The 14,715-nt window shown below is 42.6% G+C and overlaps 1 protein-coding gene across 1 annotated transcript in view; it reads left to right on the top strand.

Moving 5' to 3' along the window:
• Nucleotides 1-14,715, top strand: part of Tcerg1l (transcription elongation regulator 1-like) — a 188,044-nt gene that overhangs the window by 140,091 nt on the left and 33,238 nt on the right. The window contains exon 8 of the mRNA NM_001130077.1: nucleotides 10,106-10,175. Within this exon, the coding sequence (NP_001123549.1) occupies nucleotides 10,106-10,175 (70 nt within the window). The remainder of the gene's footprint in view (nucleotides 1-10,105; nucleotides 10,176-14,715) is intronic.

The raw sequence follows: 14,715 nt of genomic DNA, 5'->3' as shown, positions 1-14,715 counted from the left end.
GAGTGGGAGCCCACCACTGACACTGCCTGGAGGGCCAGGACCCAGAGGCTGGACAGCCCAGAGATCTAAGATAGAATCAAACATGACTTTCCACGGAATTCTTAAGGACATGAAAATGGCTTCCATTTTCAATTTCTAGTAAACCTGTAGTTAAGAACCTCGAACTCTGTGAGATCTGACAAGCAGGTAGGATTATTTCTGGAGGATTAATTAATAATTAATTAATTAATTAATGACAAGAGAGGAGGGATGATGATCTCCAGCCCACAGTAGCCTCATGGCATTTTCGCTGGCTGCTGGTTCTCCATGTTTCACAGATGATGTGGCCTTGCTAGTATAACGGTTCCAGGAAAGTGGTTCTCAGTGGCAAATTTTATTTTACATTTTCTTCAGTTGTGATCCAGTCTGGATTTGAGTGTATTGATACATTGCTTCTTTTTATTCTAAACAGAACAATTCTGTCCATCCCACTGTTTCCAAGAGGTAAATGAAATGAATAAACTGTGTACAATGTCAAACACATGGATCAGCATCTGTGTGTGTGTGTGTGTGTGTGTGTGTGTGTGTGTGTGTGTGTGTGAGAGGGAGAGACAGAGAGAGAGAGAGAGAGAGAGAGAGAGAGGCACATAGATGTGAGTAGATGTAGATGTGATAGTATATATAAATGAGGGGGAGAGTGTGAGGTTTGGTGTATGAGTATGAAAATGTTTATGTGTATGAACATGTGTAAGTGTGTAAGAGACAAAGGAAACAAAGAGAATTTGTATATATGAGAGGAAAGTTGTATGTGTGTGTATGTGTGTGAGTGTATATGAATGTGTAAATGTATGTGAGTCTGCATGTGTTTATATGTATTAGTGTATATAAATATGCATGAATGTACATGCGTATGTATGAGTGTACATATTTATATGTGTGTGAGTGTATATGTGTATTTATATATGGTGTATGCATTTGAATATGCATATATGTATTTGTGTTTATGGGAATGTGTATGTGAGTATGTATGTTTATGTATGTGTATGGTAAGAGTATGTGAGAGTATATGTGAGTGTGTAAGTATATGTGAATGTATGAGTATGCATATCTACATGTGTGTATATGAGTATGCATGTATATGTGTGAGTGTATGTGTGTGTATGATAGTGTATATGCATGTATATGTGAATATGTGTGTTTTGTGTGTGTTTGTGTATATAATGTGTGTGTGTGTTCATATGTGTGTACATGTGTTATTTATATGTGCATATGAGAGTGTGTTTATTGAATATATGTGTCTGAGTATATATCCATATATGTAAATGTATGTAATATGTGAATAAATGTCTATATGTGATTGTGTATGTGAATGTACATATATGTATGCATGTATACATGTATATGTATATGAATGTGCATGTGCATGTGAGTGTATATACGTATATGAGTGTGTGTGTCCATAGGTATGCGCAAGCCTGGTGAATATTGATGATATAGAACAAGGGAGTGGGAGTTCTCAGGATCAGTTTACTGGGCATGGCCCAAGTACTAATCCTTTGTCACTCAGCAGGTAAGGAGGGAATCCACCTTCTCATTCTCCTGGCCTTGCTGAGGGATTCGGAGAAGATCTAAATTACCCTCTAATTACTGTATAATGCATCCAGATGTTTTATAGCTCTGTAGTTTTGCTGTTGAACTAACGTGAAATGAGAAGCACTGGTTTCACTAGAAGCCATTGCTACACTCTAGGATTGTATAAACTCCTCCCATCAGACACACTCGCAATTGTGTCTCCATCACACTGTTCATCAAGCCTATCAGAAGTGCAGTTCTTTCTGTGGTAATCAGCAGCTGCAGTATCCACTCTTCTGGGAGTGATAGGAATCTCTCGCCCATCTGGCTAATGTACTGTCAGCTTTATGTCCTGGAAGCCCACCTGCTCTGTCCACAGAGTGCATTCTGTTCCTGCACTGGGAGGTCCTTTCACTAGGAGGTCTAGCACAATGTAGCATTAAATATCAGAGTGCATTAAAAAACCTGACCATTGAGCTCTTCTTCTGAGGTAAAGGAGAGGCAGGAAGAATCAGGTAGTGGTTGCTCCATACTCTCTCCTCCTGTTCTTTCTCCTCTCAATGGCAGAAGAGTATATGAGGCCTGCATATGGGACAGAGGCATCAGGCATCTTCTTGGCAGAGGCTAGAGAAAAACATGTAACAAGGGGCTCCCTTACTTGCTTTTGGAAAAATCAAATAGCCCTGCAGGCTGGCACCACAGGTTTTGAGCATGAGTTGCTGATGTCAATGTAACAAACTACCAAAAGTTATCCTATAACAAAACAAAAGACCAGATTTCAGTAGGAGAGAGCAGTCCAGTGTGAGTATCCTGGTGCTGGCAAAATATGTCCTTGCTAAGGCTCAGAGGAGTGACTATTTCTCCTCTTCTCCAATGTCCGTGGCCCTCTGATTTTCTTGCCTTCTTCCATCTTCAAAGCATCTGGGAGGCATCTCCATTCTTTCTAACATTCCTCCCCCTTCCTCTTTAGGCACTTTTCATTATCCAGGACAACTCGGTTGTTACAGGACAATCCCCCATCACTAGGTGAACTGCATAGAAACTGGGAGTCTCCTCTCTGAGTGATCCTAAGTATTTCCCAGTCTTCAGACAAGGTTGGCAACACTGTTGTGGGAGACAGCTCTGCTTTCCCTGATCTCTGTACCTACTTTACAGAGGAAGGAATCACAGAGCAGGGATCTTGATCAGCTCACAGGTCTTTCATGAGTGGGATCAGGATTGAGGCCTGGTGGGTCTGACCTGAGGCTGAAGAAAAACTACTTGAGCAGGCTTCACAGGTGTTGCCTAGCTGGTAATAAAGACAAGCAAGAGCTCACTCAGCATCAATTGCTGTGCAAATATTTTAGTCATTTATATTCAGGACAAGTGTGGATTCACAGTGACATGCATTTCACTAAGTAGGATGAAAATCATCCTGAGGGTAAACACAGCTGCAGCTGGTGAAGGGGCTACTTCCTCGGCATTGTGTGGCCAAGACAGTGTGTACTGGGTCTCCACACCACAAAGGGACCAGGTGGCCACTAAAAGGCAAATGTTAGAACCCTCTCCTCAAAAATGAGGGTATGTTTCATTAGCCCAAGAAGAATCAGATAAATGTGGGAAATTTTATGCTTAGCTAGCTTTGTCTGAGGGACTGATGCTTGCACAGGAGCTCAGCATGGTGTACTTTTCAATCATCCAGGCCTCTGGCTGATAGTTATACAGTGAAGGCAACAGGAACCTTGTTTTCTAGGGTCTATTCCAATGGCTATATTGGTCAATCTCTGGTCTATGTGACATCAGCTAAACAGGGGGAGGAAGCTGTGGTCTCTTGGAAGAGTCCCAAAGGGACTTTAGCAGGTAACACTGGATAGTTTCCAGCTAGGGAATGAAGAAGTCCAGTCAAGAGGAGTGGACCCCAGGGATGTTATGGTGTTATGGATGCTACCACAACACTTTCTTCACAACTGCATTTGGCCTCCATTCATCAGGAAAAGCTAACAGGGAGTTGAGGGATAAGCCAGTGTTTTCTCCTCTTCTTCAATACAAGAAAGAACCTGTGTCATCTTCTGTGCTTTCAGTTCTGCCTGTTATATGGAACCATACAACGCTCATCAGTGTGGTCTCCCCAAACCAAACTTCTACCAATTTCTCACCTAGGATAAGCGAAAAGGAGGGAAGAAGGGAACGTAGTTTTTCTCTAAACCAATCCGTTTTTTAAAGTTGGGTTTAATCAAGCCCAGGTTTGACACTTGACAGTGCCTCAAATAGTGAGCACAGGCCAATCAGGAAGCTGTGTGCCTTCTAAGGGTGTGGAAACCAAGCACAGTGAACATACAGGTCAGTGGCTTTGATCTACTGTGAGATAAAGCTCATGGCATTGACCTCACATATTGGATACAAGCATATGGCCCTGAGACAAGAGGAGCAGATCAGTTTGCAAGACCCAGCCACCCATCCCTGAGCTAAGAAGAGGAAGCCTGGAAGGTTCACTGTGGTGTTAGAGCATAGGATATAGGGATAGCACACTAATTGAAACCCTTGAAAATGATGTTGAAGATATGTTTTCAAAGATCTCTACCAAAAGGCTGAGTTTCCCCTATGAATTTCAGCAGGGAACCTAGGTCATCCGAACAAAGCAATCCATAGAATCCATCTCCCAGCTAAACAGCTTGCAGCATCAGCCCCCACTCAGCCCATGCTCTTTCTCAGCATTAGCTTCATTGCCATTGCATTGGTCCCATAATTCACATGTGCACTAGGAGCGCAGAGAAGACAGTGCTAGCACCTGTGGATGTCTGAGTGCAGTGGGCATGTAGATGGAGCTGTTGTGCAGTGGACTTAGTATGACTACATCCTCCACTGCTTTGTCTCTACTGCAAGCTAGCTTCCCACTCTGCTGCTAGTCATCTAATTCCATGATGGTTTCTGCTACTAAAGAATCCTGACTTTTCCTGAAAAGGCATAAAGAAAATGTATCTGGGATAAGGTACCATCAGATAAAAGAAAAGACTGTCCAAGTCCGCTTGTAAGGCAATGCATTTACTGTGGTTGCTTACATGGGTAAATCAAAGGCAACCATATTGGCAGCCAGTCCTCTGGGCCACTTAAGCACAGGTTCATTGATGAGAATCCTACTTCAGTCAATTGCTTCTCTCTCATATAATCTCATAAAGGAAGGACCCCATAAAGGCCTTATAAAGGTCTCATCAGAGTCCCATGAGCCTTGTAAGGCACTCCCTCCACAAGAAAATTTGAATGGACTGAGGCTGGCTCATGAGCATGCTCACAGCTCCTCTGCTTCATGATAGTAGTGAGCATGCCCAGTGTGGGTGGAACTGCTCTCTTTGTTCTAGCTCTTTAATCTTTCCACACCTTCTTCTATTATGTTTCTTGATGTCCCTGAAGCCTTGGAAAGGGGTCTTACACATACATACATACATACATACATACATACATACATACATACATAGAGAGAGAGAGAGGCAGAAACAGAGACAGATACAGAGACAGAGAGACAAACACAGAGATACACACACCCAGAAAGAGAGAGACATAGAGACAGAGACAGAGATACAGATTCACATACATATACAGAGAGAGAGAGAGAGAAGAGAGAGAGAGAGAGAGAGAGAGAGAGAGAGAGAGAGAGAGAGAGATTTTCTTTCATTTATGGCCTAGTGTTGGCCACTGTGCTGCAGCAATGGAATAGACATTTGTTCTCAACAACCTCAGTCTCCATGAGTGAGACCTCTGCAGTAACTGTTGCCCACTGTCAAAACAAGGCTCCTTTGACTCTGAGCCTACAGCAGCAATATCTACATGCATAAGCAAGATGTTGGGAAGAATTTGACAGGCACATCCCGTCTATTTAGCATTACAGTAGCAGAAACCTCCCCTCTAAGGTCTGTGCTGTCTGAAGTCAGGCATTTTTTTAACTGGATTATAGTACCAAACATGGATTCCCTCCTGTGGACCAGACCTTAAATTCAACCAGGAAATAGTTGGTTGTTCCTATAACATCTGTGCCACTGTTGTACTTATGGACATACCTTGCCTGAAATGCTGACAAGGAGGGGTGATCACCTCTGCCTCTACAGGTTGTGACTGCCTGGAACTCAGGCACAAATTGCACCTTGAGGATCTCACTTGAATGCCCATTTGTCTCACCTACCACTGTTGGACTCTATGATTCCCAATTAATTTCCAACCACAGATTACTCCTTATGCATGCTGAAATAGTCAGAGTGACCCTTCCACTCCAAGAAAAGAACATTGTCTCAGAGATATAGGGGATTTTATGCTGGCTAATGAGTGCCGTTTTATGAATTCTATAGCTTAATGTGTGTTTGTTTATATCAACATATATCCACATCTTCGCAGGATCATCTATTGTGTAATTTCATATTATTGGAATTGTGATATCATCATGTATATACATCTTAAATTCTTAATATTGTGAAATCTTCCTCTGAAGGGCTCAATCAATACACACTCCCACAGATGTATTCTGCACTAGCACTGTACATCACCAGAACTTAATGTAAAGCCATTCTTTATTTCAGTTGGCATTTCTTTAATTTTGAGTGAGTCTCAGGGATTTGTCAGCCATTTGTTTTGTGTTTCTGGGAATACATTCACATTTGTCTTTCTTGTTGAATTATAGGAACTCCTGTAAATTGAGGGATTAATGTGTTTGACTATAATCTTTCCCCTATTTTTCTTGAGCTCTGATCTTTTCCATAAAACAGTTTGTTCATGATTTTTTTTGTTTTGAGAAAATATATGTAGCAAGAAGTTTACCAGTTAGCCACTTTAAAATGTACATTTAGTGGCATTAAGTTTATTTATAATGTTGTATACCATCACTACTCCTAAAGCTTTTCCATCTTCCCAAAGAGAATCTCTGTCAGGATTTGACAGTAGCTTCCTATGCTCTCCTCCCCTTGGCTCCTGGCACCTTCCTATCACTTTCTGTCTCTAGAGAAAAAATGCCTCTACGCCATGCCAGAAGGCTGTAGATTAATCCACGAGCATCTTGCCTGTGTCACTTAATGTAAGGTTTGCAAAGTTTATTCGGGTTATAACCTGTTTTCGAACTTCATTCCTTTTATGCAGAATGACATTCCATCAGGAACAAACTCTGCATTTTGTTCATTAGTTCATCTGTTGAGGACATACCTCATTTTCACTTTCTGGCTGAGTGCTACAAAAATTAGCAGAAAAAATGCTGCCCTGTGGCTGGAGAGACACCTAAGTAGTTAAAAACACTGGCTCCTCTTGTAGAGGACCTACGTTCAGTTTCTAGCATCTACATGATAGCTCATAACTGCTTTTAATTCCAATTGTAGGTGTCCTGAATGTAAATGATGAATATATGCATTTAAGAAGTTATAAAAATTATTGTTGCCCTATTTTTAAACCTTTTAGGCAGTAACTGAACTGCTTTCCATAATGTTCATTGTACTGTTTATTGTACATCCTTGGTTGCAAGGCTCACAGCACTTACCCTCTTTCTCTGCTGACATTTGTTTATTTCTGTTCTGTTGTTCATGTTGTGAGCATACTTACATCCACCATCATGAATTTGAAGCTGTGTGGAGTCATGTGTTTGATTTTCATTTATTTAATAATTGATAGCCTTAGGCAACTTTTCCTGGGATCCTTGGCCATTGTAGATTCCTTTTTGAAGAAATGTCTACTTAAGGCCTTTCTCACATTTTAACTGGGTTGTTTTACATTGTGTTGAGTGTTAGGCATTCTTAGACTTCCAGTTGTTAGTCCTTTACTGGGCATATAATTTACAACATACAATTTGCAATTTCCACTTAGCTGGGGGCTGTATCACTTCACTGGTATAGTGTGTGGTGCACAAATTTTTTTTTTCCATTTTGAGCTTGTACAATTTATTAGTTTTCTACTGACTATGGTTTTTAGACTTTTTTTTAACTACGTATGCCCTTTGGGGGAAAGTAAGTGTACATGTGCAAATGCAGGTGCCCACAAAGTCCCAAAGAGGGTGTCAGGTCCCTAGTGCTAGCTCTATATAGATATTGGGAACCAAACTCTATCCTACACAGGAGGGGTATGCACACTTAACTACCAAGTCATCTTCTCAGCCTCCCACATTGACTATATTTCTAGTGTCATAGTTAGGAGATTATTGTGAGATCTAATGTCTGAAATTTTCTCTTTGGTTTTGTTACTAAAACCTTTTGGATTCTAAGTTCTTTAGTCTATGTCCAATCTATCTGAGTGATGCCAGACTATGCTTCTTCCAGACTGACCTTGTAAGTTCTTTCCTGTGTCTCTGTGTGCCTTCTAAACTGGTTCAACTAGACATTCTGGGTACTTTCAGGTGGAAACTCCTCAAGTCTTGTTCCTACTTTGTGGGAATTGCTGACCTGGCTTGCTGTTGGCTAGTACGAATCACTTCTGATTTTTCATGTGAACCTCATGTAGTATGTTGTCTTCTCTGTACATGATTGGCAGCTGTTTCTGCTCCAAAATCCCTGAAGTCAATGGAGGACGGCAACCTCTCCCAGCATTGCCCTTATAGATAGCAGTGCTCGTAGACTCCCAGAGAGGTTGGTTTTGATCACTGGCAATGGCAGTGAGACCAACCCAATCAATGTATTTTGTGTGAATTCCTCTTTGACATTGTGCTTTTAAAGTCAGTCAAAATTGCAAACATTTTTATTTGTGATTTATGTGATTTTATATCTGGACAGAAATTGTCTACTCATGTTGAGATTATTTGAAAAGATCAAAAGGTCTCCTAAACAATAGCTGACACTACACACATTTATGTTGAATAGCATCTGTAAATACTGGGTATCCTTTGTACTTGACATTATCATTCATCATGGTCTCCCTGGAGTGTGCTAGGTGAAAAGCTAGAGCTGTCCCCATTCTCCATGATATCTTGTCCCTGTATGTCTGCTCACCCCTAAGCAAGTCAACACTAAACACAGGTTGATACAAACTGGTCAGTCACTTGTCACAGTGAAACTAGAATCATCCCTTTTTACACACAGGTAGGAGAAGCACTTAGAAGACAATGCGCAATCTCATGAATGAGCTAAAAGCCTCCAGATCTGGCCCTCTCATCTTACTAAGAGATGTATAGCCTATGCTGAGAACAGAGTTATGAATAGACTGGTTGAGCATAGTCAACCGAGGCACTCCTAGGATCCTAAATGCAGGCCATAAAACGTGTAGAGTTTGATATTTTATTTATTAATTTTTTATTGATGAGTATTTTAAATATGAGTATCATGTGTCTTGATCAAGTACACCCATTTATTTCCTTTCCTCCAACCCCACCCCTACCACTACCTTTCCCTCCCAATGTCATAGTTCTCTTTTCAAGTCAAAACAACTCATAGAGTCCACTAGTACTGCCAGTGTGTTCATGGATGTAGGGTCATCTACCAGAACACAGGTAGCCTCTCAGGGGACACATCCATGAAGAAAACTGCCTCTTCCTCTACCAAGCAGTCATCAATTACCAATAGTTCTTCAGCTAGTGGCAGGACTTTCTGACCTCCCCCACTCTATGATAGTGTGAAATTCTATCACACACGCACACACACACACACACACACACACACACACAGAGAGAGAGAGAGAGAGAGAGAGAGAGAGAGACAGAGAGAGAGAGAGAGAGAGAGAGAGAGAGAGATGAAATTAATGTTCTGTGGGGATCATATTTGTTAACATCAGGGGCACTAGGCCTTCCAGGAAGGACAAGGCAGTGAAGAGCAAAGGGGAGGATATGACCCAGGTAGCAAAGTAGGAACCTGGAGGCACAGTCTACCAAGCCGACTCTGCCCCTACCCACCCATGCTGTCAACATTATGATTGACTTACAGAGATGGTGAATTTGAGAGTATACAGACACAGAAGCAGTAAGCAGGCTAGGCCACCTCTTGTTATACGGGGATGACAATCTGCACCATGGGTCAGAAATGGCAAGACTCTGGAACCATCTCTCCCTAATCCCTGCTCTCTTGTGGCCATACATGAAATCCCAGGGCACCAATACATACTTGCCATTCTGCCATTTTATGCAGTATTTCCAGGGCTGTATCATGCAGCTTGGAAACAGTAATGCATCTCCCAAACATTTGGGCACAGTCTGTAGTGAGATCATATGGTATGCTGCACAGGTCTGGATAGAGGGAAGCTCTGGATATCAGGAGACCAATATGGAGAAACTAGCACCTCAGCAGCCAACTGACAGAGAAGCAGTGCTCATACCAGCTTGGGAAGGGCTGACCCTGAGGATAGAACAGTGGTTGGTTTTTCTCTCATTTACTCATTAAGCCCATCTGAAGAGATGGTGATATCTGGAGGTACAGGGGCTGGAGATGGCCTCTGTGACATCAACAGTCGGGTGTCTTTTCTAATGAAATCCAAAGGACAAAGAAAGCAAGTTCATGCAACTAATGTCTGTGTCTAAGAGAAATCCAATTAGTTTTCAGATGGGCTGGCCTGAGCACCTCAGCTGCCTGCTGGCTTCCAGAGCGCTAAGTCTCACCCTTCAGCTGTGCTATTGTGATGTTTCTTTCAGCTGAAAGCAGTGATGGATCCAGTTCAGAAGATGGCAGTGAGGACCAAAGTGTGAAAACCAAGAGGAACAGGTAGGTGGCACTGTCCTATCCTATTGTGTCTTCCCTTGATGCTTTGGTGCTGTGAAGAGAAAGTACTTTGACTGCATTAAATTTGGACAAAAAATATAATAATAATTTAACTGGGAAGCAGATGGCCGGATTATCCCTTGGTACCTGCTCTGGGAACCTCAATGATGTTCAGGGTCACATGCTCAGCTTCCAGAATCTTGAGGAAGTGGCCATGGTGGCCCACTGCTCAGTGCAGACCTATGCTGTGTAAGATATTCAATCAAGGCAGGCAGTTCTGGCTGGACATTGAATCTCTGGGTCTTGCTTGGAATCCATCTAACCCTTGTCTCAGAAATTCCTCTGCAAGTAAAACTATGGGCCTGTCTGCAGAAGTGCATGTGGCACTTAGTGACATTCAAGAATCTATCAAACTGTTTTGTCATTGAATGGCTGCAAGCGTGAGATGGGAAACCTGTCCCTTCTCTTTTAATGGTCTCCAACAAGGCCACTGCTCTGTTCTCTGTATACTTAATATCACGTATAGGGGCTACTCTGGGGCAATGTAAGTATCTAAGCCCTCAGAACAGGACAGATAGAAGAAAGGATGTGGCCGCAGGCACCTTAATGGGCTGAGAACAGTGGGGTTCAGTCTCCAATGCCAAGCAGTACTTCTAAGGCTACGTCATGACTTTAGTTGTCTTTGGCATAGATAGGACCTGGATCTATATCCTACTGGAACCTGGGAGTTGCTTGGGCCCATCAGGCACCTTCACCAGTGCACCTGACTTCTGTGTCATTTCCTCTCTGGAGCTCCTTCAGTTTTGAACCAAAAATTCAAAGGTGCTGCTCAAGCATGGTGGCAGCATTTCCTCTTCTAAAAATGTCCATTAGAAGAAGCAGACATTTGTCCTAACAAAGAATGGGATTTTGCTCCATTATCCATTTTTTCACTTCTTCACTCATTCATCCTGAGATATTTCAGTAAGCAAAGGGATGGTGTGGGAACCAGATAATAGGCCAGTGTTCCCAGACAGCTGAAACTTTGAGTGGATTCCTCTTTCCAACGAATACACCAGTTAAATTGGAGGGAGAACCAGGGGAGTTCAGAACCAAGAGGAAGCCCACAGAACTTTACAGAATTAAGCACTAAATTTTAAGCCAAAAAAGTATGCAGGTAAAACGCTAAACACTGTTTTTCTCATCCCTGGGCTCCTACATGCTGTGCCTCCCTCTGGAGTTTGTGCTGGGTGTATGAAGGGTGAGCTGTCACGAAGCAGGGACGGGAACTCTGTGTGTCCCTGGGACCAAACCTCTCATCCCAATCTTGGGGTCCTTTGCCTTCTGACTGCCTCAACTCTTGTCCTTAAAAGGCCACTCTGTAGGAGGGTCAAAGAGTACTCGTGTGGCCACAGGAGACTTTTATGCAGGGGCTTTGCTGGTTCAAGGATTCTAGGAATGGGGGGAAGGGCAGCTTTTGGGTTTCCATGCCCACACCATGACTGGCAGCCAAGCTATCCCAGCTGGTCTGTGTACCCACACCCTGAGTTTGAAACACAAGACAAGCTCCCCATGATGCAGGGGACATGGACTGGCCTCAGATTCTGAGCAGTTGGCATTTAAATAACAGCAAAACATTAATTCCAGTTTTAATCATCTGAATGACTTCCAGAATTAAAGACTGACTTTGAAACAAGCACAGATGTTTCCTGTGGAGCTGCTCCAATGTCTGCAGTTGTGCACTGTACATCCACTGCAGCTGTAGGAGGGGCTGGTGCCTGTCGCATGCTGCTGTGCCTCCAGGCTCACCTGATCCTCACCCAGGCTGTCTTGGGGAGACTGTGTCTGCCTAACAAACTCAGGCAGGAAATTGTTCTGTAACTATGAAGCAGATAGACTGAGGATCTAGTATATTCTAGGAAGCTCTGGAAATCATCCATTTCTGAGCTGATGTATAGAGAGACTGGGTCTTCCCTGGGCTTGCAGAAGGTAGGTTTGCTCTACCTTCCCTGATGTGCAGAAGGTAGGCCACCCACCCTGTGTTCAAAGAAGTTAAGTCTTCCTCTGTATGTGCAGAGGGTGGGCCTGGCTTGTGTGTGTTGAAAGAGGGTCTGGTTCGTTTGTCTGCCGGTACCTTGTAGAAGGCAACCCTATTGTGTCTGCAGCTCCACTATGGTGCAGTTTCTAATTACACATTTTTCTGCAGTGCCCATGACATTTCATGCCTCCACTGCATTTTGCCAGTGGCACCTCAGAAGTCTTGGCACTATATGCATTTGATATTGCAGAATATAATCTTGACCTGTCCCGTTAGTATAAATAAAAATTTTTTTATACTTTCCAAAGCACTGAAAACTCTCTTACAAGGGGTAACTGCTGGCCCACTATGCCATGTTATATAGAAACAGGGACTAAATGATGATGATGGCGATTCTAGATTCTTCTCCACCCCTGCATTTTTGATGAGCTCTGGCACAGCTGATACCCACTTGGGGGATTCAAACACAGAGGGAATTAAATTGATTGTGCAGATAATGTAGGCGCAAATGATACTTCTCCTAAAATTCCCTTGGAGGAGAAATATGTCACAATGACAAGCTTTCAAAACACAAAAGTATTTTAAACTACCTGGTGAGTGCCATTTCCGAGGGCTTGTTATTTACTATTTAGTGGAATGTGTTCCTGATACAAACTCATCCATCTTCTCTGGGACCAGAAAATTGACTTACTGCTGCGTGTCCTCTTCTCGTGCAGTGCTTGGCAGCCCTGCCACTTCCTACCTTCTGAGGAGTGGCTCTTTTTATTGTTTGGGCCTGCTTTTGGAGTGTGCTATCTATTTTAGGGAGTTGAGACTTTATTTCAAATTCAAATGGAATCATTTTGGGGAACTCAGCCAAAAAGATGTCTTCTAGTTTAGAAATCAGAATTGAAGTAAGCACAAAACAAGATAGGGAAGTTGTCATGGGCATAGATGGCAGCTTTGTCCTGAGAAGCCAGGTTTTGCCAATCAGGAATAGCAGTTCCCACTGAATAGATGAGAATTGTCCTTCAGTTACCATTGGTACCTAGGCTTTGATACAGTTTTGCCATGACACTGGTATAGATTTCTTCCACTAGGTTCACTAAATGATGGGGTCGTGTTGCCTCCAACATTTTGGGGTGCAATTGATGGTTTTGCATGCACAAAACTGACTGTCTCCTGCCATAAAAGTGTCAGATCAAGGAGAGTATGTTGGTGGTGAATCTGGATTATCAACTTGCCGGGATTTAGAATTACCTAGGAGGCATTCCTTTGCATGTATCCACAAGAACATGTCCAGAAAGGTTTGACTGTAGGGGAAAGATCCACCCTGAACGTGGACCACAGCACTCCACTGTCTGAGATCCCAAACTGGTTAGAAATGAAGGAAGTACCACATTCATCTCCTCTAACCTCCCAACTATAGACACCGTGTGAGCAGCACCTCACTTCTTTGCCATCAAAGCTTTCTCTGCCATGATGAACTGTGCCCCCAACCTTCGTGTCAAGATCAAGTCTTTGATGGGTGTTTGGTCATATCTGTAAGAAAAGTAACTAACATAGGTATCTTTTGCAAGGCATAGACAGCTCTACCTGAAGACCCAATATGCTAGAATGAGTAAAAAGTGACTCATTTTGTTGCTTTTTCCAAATCTGCCTCTACTGATTGACTCTGAAAGACCAAAATCTCTCAGATGGAGCTGAAGTATAAAGCAATTTCAGACCCTAGAAAGAGGTGGGTCCTACAAAGTCTCTCTTCTACCCTTGTGATCATAAGAGTCTCTTCCAGAAAACACATGACTATGATTCATCTTGTAGGTAATTATTCCAGACATGACCTTAAGGCAAGGAGAGTCCTCTCAGAACAAATGAATGTCATCATCCAAAAGACAAAAACAAGAATTTAATGTAACTTTAGATTTTGGGCCAAAAAGGCCAAATGGGAGATTTTGAAGCTCCAGATCCCTGGACAGTCCTCAAGCCAAGTCTATCCTGGAAAGTGTTTTCTGGGTTTGTGGGGAGGTGCTTTCTGTGCAATCAGAGAATGGTTGTCACCTTATCAGCAGGAAAGAGGCCAATATACTGAGTCCCTGTCCTCACAGTAGAAGCTGAGCCCTTCTCCTTCTCTTAGTTAATTTTCTAAGTGCTGTGACAAAATACCATGTCCAAGGTAACTTATACAAGAAAGCATTTAATTGGACCTACAGTTCCAGATGATTATAGACTATGATGGCAGGAACAGCTGAAAATTCACATCTTGATCTACAAGTAGGAGGCAGAAGAAGTCATAGGAATGCATGTTCAGTGCCCCTAGTGACACATCTCTTTCAACAAGGCCACACCTCCTAATTCTTCCCAAACAGTTCCACCCACTTAAGACCAAGTATTCAAACACAAGAGTCTAAGGAAGTCATTCTGCAAAATTAAGTGTTGAATGTGGGATCTGTTTAAAAATTCTGTACAATGATGCTTTGAAATCACATCTCTTGAGGTTCCCCTGGATAACAATAGAATTCTCTTCCTCTCTGTGCCAGCCCTAGAGGT

The sequence above is a fragment of the Rattus norvegicus genome, chromosome 1, assembly GCF_021556685.1.
Source record: "Rattus norvegicus strain SHRSP/BbbUtx chromosome 1, alternate assembly SHRSP_T2T, whole genome shotgun sequence".
In the NCBI taxonomy this organism is placed as follows: Eukaryota; Metazoa; Chordata; class Mammalia; order Rodentia; family Muridae; genus Rattus; species Rattus norvegicus.
The sequence above is the reverse complement of the archived record's forward strand: the minus strand, read 5'-3'. Positions and strand labels throughout refer to the sequence as shown.